The following is a 7,170-nucleotide window of genomic DNA, read 5'->3' on the forward strand; positions in this document are numbered from 1 at the left end:
GAAGAAGCGATGGCGGGCCCGGATTCCGACAAATGGCTAGAAGCCATGAAATCTGAGATAGAATCCATGTATAAAAACGAAGTATGGACTTTGACTGACTTGCCCGTTGAGCGGCGAGCCATAGAAAATAAATGGATCTTTAAGAAGAAGACAGACGCGGATGGTAATGTGACCATCTATAAACAAATAAGTATTGCCCTTACTCCCAACCAACAAGTCTACACATGTCAGCTAATCATGCACATGCGGCCACGGCCGGCCGCCATGGCCGACCAGCAAGGAACGAAGTACTAGTAGTAAACTAGTCCTCCAGCTCGGCCTTGTTGGGCACGCCGAACCTCTTCTCGATCCGCCGGAGTGTTGGAAATATGCCCTAGAGGCAATAATAAAAGCATTATTATTATATTTCCTTGTTCATGATAATTGTCTTTATTCATGCTATAATTGTGTTATCCGGAAATCGTAATACATGTGTGAATAATAGACACCAGCATGTCCCTAGTAAGCCTCTAGTTGACTAGCTCGTTGATCAACAGATAGTCATGGTTTCCTGACTATGGACATTGGATGTCATTGATAACGAGATCACATCATTAGGAGAATGATGTGATGGACAAGACCCAATCCTAAACATAGCACAAGATCGTATAGTTCGTTTGCTAGAGTTTTTCCAATGTCAAGTATCCTTTCCTTAGACCATGAGATCGTGTAACTCCCGGATGCCGTAGGAGTGCTTTGGGTGTACCAAACGTCACAACATAACTGGGTGACTATAAAGGTATACTACGGGTATCTCCGAAAGTGTCTGTTGGGTTGACACGAATCAAGACTGGGATTTTTCACTCCGTATGACGGAGAGGTATCACTGGGCCCACTCGGTAATGCATCATCATTATGAGCTCAAAGTGACCAAGTGTCTAGTCACGGGATCATGCATTACGGTACGAGTAAAGTGACTTGCCAGTAACAAGATTGAACGAGGTATTGGATACCGACGATCGAATCTCGGGCAAGTAACATACCGATTGACAAAGGGAATTGTATACGGGGTTGCTTGAATCCTCGACATCGTGGTTCATCCGATGAGATCATCGAGGAGCATGTGGGAGCCAACATGGGTATCCAGATCCCGCTATTGGTTATTGACCGGAGAGCAATCTCGGTCATGTCTACATGTCTCCCGAACCCGTAGGGTCTACACACTTAAGGTTCGGTGACGCTAGGGTTGTAGGGATATGTATATGCAGTAACCCGAATGTTGTTCGGAGTCCCGGATGGGATCCCGGACGTCACGAGGAGTTTCGGAATGGTCCGGAGGTAAAGAATTATATATAGGAAGTGCTATTTCGGCCATCGGGATAAGTTTCGGGGTCACCGGTATTGTACCGGGACCACCGGAAGGGTCCCGGGGGTCCACCGGGTGGGGCCACCTATCCCGGAGGGCCCCGTGGGCTCAAGTGGGAAGGGATCCAGCCCAAAGTGGGCTGGGGCGCCACTTCCCCTAGGGCCCATGTGCCTAGGGTGGGGGAAACCCTAAAGGGGGGCGCCCCCTTGCTTGGGGGGCAAGCCCCCCACCCCTTGGCCGCCGCCCCCCTAGGAGATTGCATCTCCTAGGGCCGCCCCCCCTAGGCCCCCTATATATAGTGGGGGGAGGAAGGGCCTCACACACCATGCCCTGGCGCCTCCCTCTCCCTCTCCAACACCTCCTCCTCCTCCATAGAGCTTGGCGAAGCGCTGCCGGAGTACTGCAGCTCCATCACCACCACGCCGTCGTGCTGCTGTTGGAGCCATCTTCCTCAACCTCTCCTTCCCCCTTGCTGGATCAAGAAGGAGGAGACATTACACTGACCGTACGTGTGTTGAACGCGGAGGTGCCGTCCGTTCGGCGCTAGGATCTCCGGTGATTCGGATCACGTCGAGTACGACTCCCTCATCCTCGTTCTTTGAACGCTTCCACTCACGATCTACAAGGTACGTAGATGCATCCAATCACTCGTTGCTAGATGAACTCATAGATGGATCTTGGTGAAACCGTAGGAAAATTTTTGTTTTCTGCAACGTTCCCCAACACGGAGTTCTTCCACGGTGAGGCCGGAGGCCCTTTCGAGGACGGCGTCCCTGATCCTGGAGCCGAAGACGGTGGCGGGGATGCGCACGATCCCAGGGTTGTCGCTGTTGAAGGTGCCATAGACGGTGGCGGGCTGGTCGCCGACGTTGAGCTGGAAGTGCACCATGCCGCGGGGGAACACCATGACCTCCCCCTCCACGAGGAACTTGGCGAAGAGGCGGCCCCCCGTGTCGACGAAGCCGGCGTAGACACGGCCGGCGAGGACGGGCGCCATCTTGGTGGCACGCGGGTGGTAGTGGGGCGGGTTGACGCCGCCGACTGCGGAGAGGTCGGCGCGGGCGAAGGACATGCCGAGGGTGTGCAGGCCCGGGAACTGCGCCGGCGTGACGGACACCCCCGTGAAATGCACATATCCATAATCCTTAGATCTTCCCTGCGAAACAGACGGGTTAGCACCATGATGTTCATATGAGGACTTTGATATTTTTGAGGAATATGATCCATGTGAGGAGTTTGGTCAGTATGATGACTTGGATCCATATGAAGAATTTGATCTGGCGTTCCTATTCTTCACAGGTGGCGTCATGATGACATTCACCTAAAGATTTTCAAGGCATCTTTTGGGAACCCAGATTTTCATCATAGGAGGACCGTTCCTGCAGTTAGTGCCAACATATCTAGCAAATACTTCACCATTCTGATTTTTGAACAGTTTATAGTTGGAGTCAAATGACTCATCATCAGAATGAGGAGATTCACATGCAAATCCAGATAAGTTAGATGGATCAACTGGAGGTCCCTTTGCACCAACCCATGTAGTTTTGGTGTTCCAATATGTACCATCAGCATTGAGTTTCCTCTCGAAGGAAATACCCTCTTTCCTAGGGTTCCTATTGAGGATCTACTTTTTAAGCACATCACAAAGAGTCTGATGCCCTTTGAGGCTTTTGTACATGCCTGTCATGTACAATTCCTTCAGCCCTGCAGCATCAGTGATACTAGCAGTGTCCTCAGATGAGGAATTAGTGATAGCAGAGGCATGTGAAGAATTTGAAACATTAGCAGCATTTGAACATTCAAGTGAAGAATTAGCAGATTCACGTTCTATGCATTTCAAACAAGAAGGATCAAATTCTTCCTGAGAAGCGCTGATTTATTGAGCAAGTAATGAATCGCGCTCCTTCTGAAGATCTTCATAACTCACTCTTAGCTTCTCAAGGTCTTGCTTTCTTTGAAGAAATTCATAAGAAAGCTTCTCATGATCAGATAAGAGAGTGTTATGATGATCTTGAAGGGTGTCATACTTAGTATGAAGTCTCTGAAGACTTTCAGCCAAAGCTTTTGACTGATCCATTTCTTCACCCAACATATCACCGCTCTTATTTAGCATGTAATGAACTTTTTCCGAAGTTCTTTGTTGTTTAGTGGCAAGGGAATCAAGTTTGACATAGCTGGGTCCAAATTCATCACCAGATTCATCATCACTAGACTCGGATAGGTAGCATTCAGTTACATCAGCATCTTTTGCCATAAGGCACAATCCAGAAGATGATGATTCTGGTTTGAATGTCATCGCTTTGAGAGATTCCTTGAAGTCCTCAAACCAAGGATCATGGCGGGTTCGATGACCTTCATAGACCTCAGAGAGATGGTCCCAGATAAGCTTCGCATGATCAAGATGCATGATATTCCTGAACTGATTTTGAGACAGACAGGAGCAGATGACGTCCTTCGCCGTGAGGTTGAGAAGAGTGTACTTGCGAATGTCATCTGCTTCCGCCATCTTGCAGTCAGACCAATCTCAGTGACGGTCCACAGCTCGCTGTTCATCGCCATGAGGCGCTTCTTCATCATGGCCTTCCACTTGGGATACTCATGATCGTCAAAGATGGGGGATGTCACTTTCTTCATACCTGCGGTCGACATAACTAAAACTCCAGGCGGTTAAACCAAAATCACACAGAACAAGGGAGTACCTTGCTCTGATACCAATTGAAAGTGCGTTATATCGACTAGAGGGGGGTGAATAGGCGATTTTTATGGAATTCTTCACTAAGGAATTTGCCGGTGAGGAAATTCCTTAGCGAAGAACTACTAGCAACGGAATAAATACTCAAAAGTAAACATAACAGAATGCAAGCATAGTCATCATGATGAAATGAAAACAGGCACAGAGTACAGGAAGCGTAAGCACAGGATAACACAGGATGAAGACAAACAGACTGAAGAAATTGAACTGAGGAAATTGAGAAAGTCTTCAGTCAAAATCTTCAAACACAGATATGAACAAACACACAACACAGTTACGAGGAAATGAAAGAGTTGAGGGAATAGAACCAGTAAGCTTGGTGAAGACAATGATTTGGTAGACCAGTTCCAACTGATGTCTCAGTTGTAAATCTGGTTGGAGCGGCTGAGTATTTAAACTCGAGGACACACAGTCCCGGACACCCAGTCCTGAACACGCAGCTCAGGACACCCAGTCCTCACTGTATTCTCCTTGAACTAAGGTCACACAGACCTCGTCCAATCACTCGTGGTAAGTCTTCAGGTGACTTCCGAACCTTCACAAACTTGGTCACTCGGCGATCCACAATTCCTCTTGGATGCTCTAGACCATAACGGCTAACCGTCTGGAAGAAGCACAATCTTCAAAGGTAACAAGCGTCGGATCCACGTAGGATCAATCTCTTTAGTGATGCTCAATCACTTGGGCTTTGTAGGTGTTTGGGTTTGGGTTTTTCCTCACTTGATGATTTTCGCTCAAAATCCTCGGAGGATGGGTTGCTCTTAAATGACAAGTGTCAGTTTCTCTCGGAGCAGCCAACCAGCTAGTGGTTGTAGGGGCGGCTATTTATAGCCTAGGGAGCAGCCCGGCATGATAAGACATAAATGCCCTTCAATGATATGACCGTTAGGTGGATAGATATTTTGGGACAGCTGGCGCATAGCACAGCAACAGTCGGAATTTTGAGTAGCAAAATCCTCAGGGCTATCATGTTCCTCACTGTGTAGGCAATCTGCACTCGCGAATTCCTAACTCCTCAGTCAGAACAAATTCCTCAGAGACCAGAAGAACTTCATTTCTGTCACTGAAGAATATGACTGGACTGTATGAGATTTCCAATGGCTTCACTCGAAGGGATTGGTAGGTGTAGGATTTTGAGCTGAGCATCACATGGAAATTTTTTCTTAGTATTTCCTCGACCCCCTTTAACAGTACGGTGTTTCCTATGACTCAAGAAAGAGAAAATGAAACTACGAAAACAAAAGTCTTCACGCTTCATGTTCCTCGAATGAATACCAAGTCTTCAAGGTCACACCAATTTCTTCACTTTCAAAGTCTTCAGAAATACAAAGTCTTCAGTCGAAGAACTTCATTTTTAGGGGTCAATTTTCTCTGTAAATATTAAAATCCTCATAGAATTATAGACCTGTGTACACTCACAAACGCATTAGTCCCTTAACCTATAAGTCTTCAATACACCATAATCACTAAGGGGCACTAGATGCACTTACAACAAATGTGAACAACATCATTAGAATTGTTCCGCCTCCCGTTCATTGCTCTTGTAATAATGAACCAGTTAAGAAATCTGTCAAACTCTAAACTTTCCTTTGAAAGCTCAACTGACACAACATTCATTTTGATGAAGATGTAAAATCATCAATCATCATATAGCATGATCACACAATTGAGCAACAAAAAAGCCTACCATAAAAGTCTCAGATTAAAAAACTTCCCTGTCACACATAAATACCTTTATTATGTTTGGGTTTGGCACCTGAGGCAGTGCGAGGGTTGTCGCACTGGTTTGGCATGGCAGACGATATTGCTAGGTGAGGCATGGGATACCGAATATCCTGCACGTTCCGAAGGTAGTGGTCGTGCGAGGCGCCGCTGGGGTTGGCGCTCAGGTTCAGGTTTGTGTTTAGGTTCAGAGTATGGATGGAGTTGCCTGAGCTGGCCATGGGAGATTGGCGATCCTGCAGGCGGCTCAAGGCGGCTCCGAGGCTAACACTCAGGTTCAGATTTCGCATGTAGGAGTTGACTAAGCATGGTATGAGGTATCAGAGATCCTGCGGGTAGTGAAGATAGCGATCACCCAAGGCGACGCTATGCTTTGCATTTAGGTTTGGAATGAGGAAGTAGATGGCTGGGCGGGTACATGATGGCATTTTGCAATAACTTAATATGTTGGAAGCTTATAAAGGGTTGGTATTTATAGGCCGCTTGGTCCCATGAGGGAGTCCTCATGTTTTTGGTTTGTGTTGTTAACACATTTTTGGTTTTTTTTGAAAATTTTAATAATTTAGAAAAAATCATGGTTTTCTTAAAAAAATTGGGAATGGAAAAAGTTCATGAATTTGTAAAAATATCACCAAATTCAAAAATAAGTTCATGAAATATGGTAAATGTTCATGAATTTGTTAAAAAAATTCAAAGTTTCAATAGGTTTCAAATTTGAGTTTTTTTCATGCATTTGATAAATAAAATAAAGAAAAATAAAAAAGGCAAACAACAAGAAAAAAGTGAAAATGAAAAAGTAAAAGTAAAAGAAAAGAAAAGAAATCAGAGAAAACCAAACAAAATCATGCTAGAAGACCAATAGGAATACCTCAAAGAAAAACCCGTGAATCCTTGGTGTGAAGATTTGCAAATACTGGTGAAAAGGGTCTCTTGCTTGACGCTTCACCGTAGTGGGCCGATTGAATTTGCTTCTTTGTTTGTTTTGACACAACTTCTTCTCCGTCCGTCTATTTTTTCTGATGGTCGTTCTTTCTTTTCCTATTTGAAAATATTTCGAATGCAAATGTATTTGAAACTAATTTACTTGTGTTTCAATCAAATGTTTAGCGTGCATTTAGGAAAATATTCATGCTGTGTAAAAAATGTGTTCACACAATTTAAAAAATGTCTATATAACATTCAAAAACATGTTTATGACCTTTAGAAAATAATCACATATTGCAAACATATATTCACATTTTCTAAAAAAAAACTGTACAATGCAAAAAACAGATTCACATAATTTTAAAAACATTTGGTACCATTCACAAATGCCCTAGATATTTTTTTAAAATTCTAAAAAACAAATGTT

The 7,170-nt window shown here is 44.8% G+C and overlaps 1 protein-coding gene across 1 annotated transcript; it reads right to left on the minus strand.

Annotated features, from left to right (window-relative positions):
* Positions 1 to 301: 301 nt before the first annotated feature.
* LOC123129313 (germin-like protein 2-4) lies at positions 302 to 6,040 on the minus strand. Its single transcript, XM_044549528.1, has 3 exons — positions 5,939 to 6,040; positions 2,070 to 2,489; positions 302 to 373 (listed from the first exon to the last, which is right to left on the minus strand). The coding sequence occupies exons 1-3, from the start codon at positions 6,038 to 6,040 to the stop codon at positions 302 to 304; spliced, it is 594 nt and encodes a 197-aa protein (XP_044405463.1).
* Between the last annotated feature and the right edge of the window lie 1,130 nt (positions 6,041 to 7,170).

The sequence above is a fragment of the Triticum aestivum genome, chromosome 6A, assembly GCF_018294505.1.
Source record: "Triticum aestivum cultivar Chinese Spring chromosome 6A, IWGSC CS RefSeq v2.1, whole genome shotgun sequence".
NCBI classification, from domain to species: domain Eukaryota; kingdom Viridiplantae; phylum Streptophyta; class Magnoliopsida; order Poales; family Poaceae; genus Triticum; species Triticum aestivum.

What these genes read in the sequence shown, in the direction of transcription:
- LOC123129313 (XM_044549528.1), bottom strand. Translation starts at nt 6,040, where the DNA reads ATGGCCAGCTCAGGCAACTCCATCCATACTCTGAACCTAAACACAAAC. An exon ending in ACGACCACTACCTTCGGAAC is followed by an intron (nt 2,490 to 5,938) that starts GTGCAGGATATT and finishes GGAAGATCTAAG; the next exon opens with GATTATGGATATGTGCATTT. An exon ending in TCACCGTGGAAGAACTCCGT is followed by an intron (nt 374 to 2,069) that starts GTTGGGGAACGT and finishes TATTGCCTCTAG; the next exon opens with GGCATATTTCCAACACTCCG.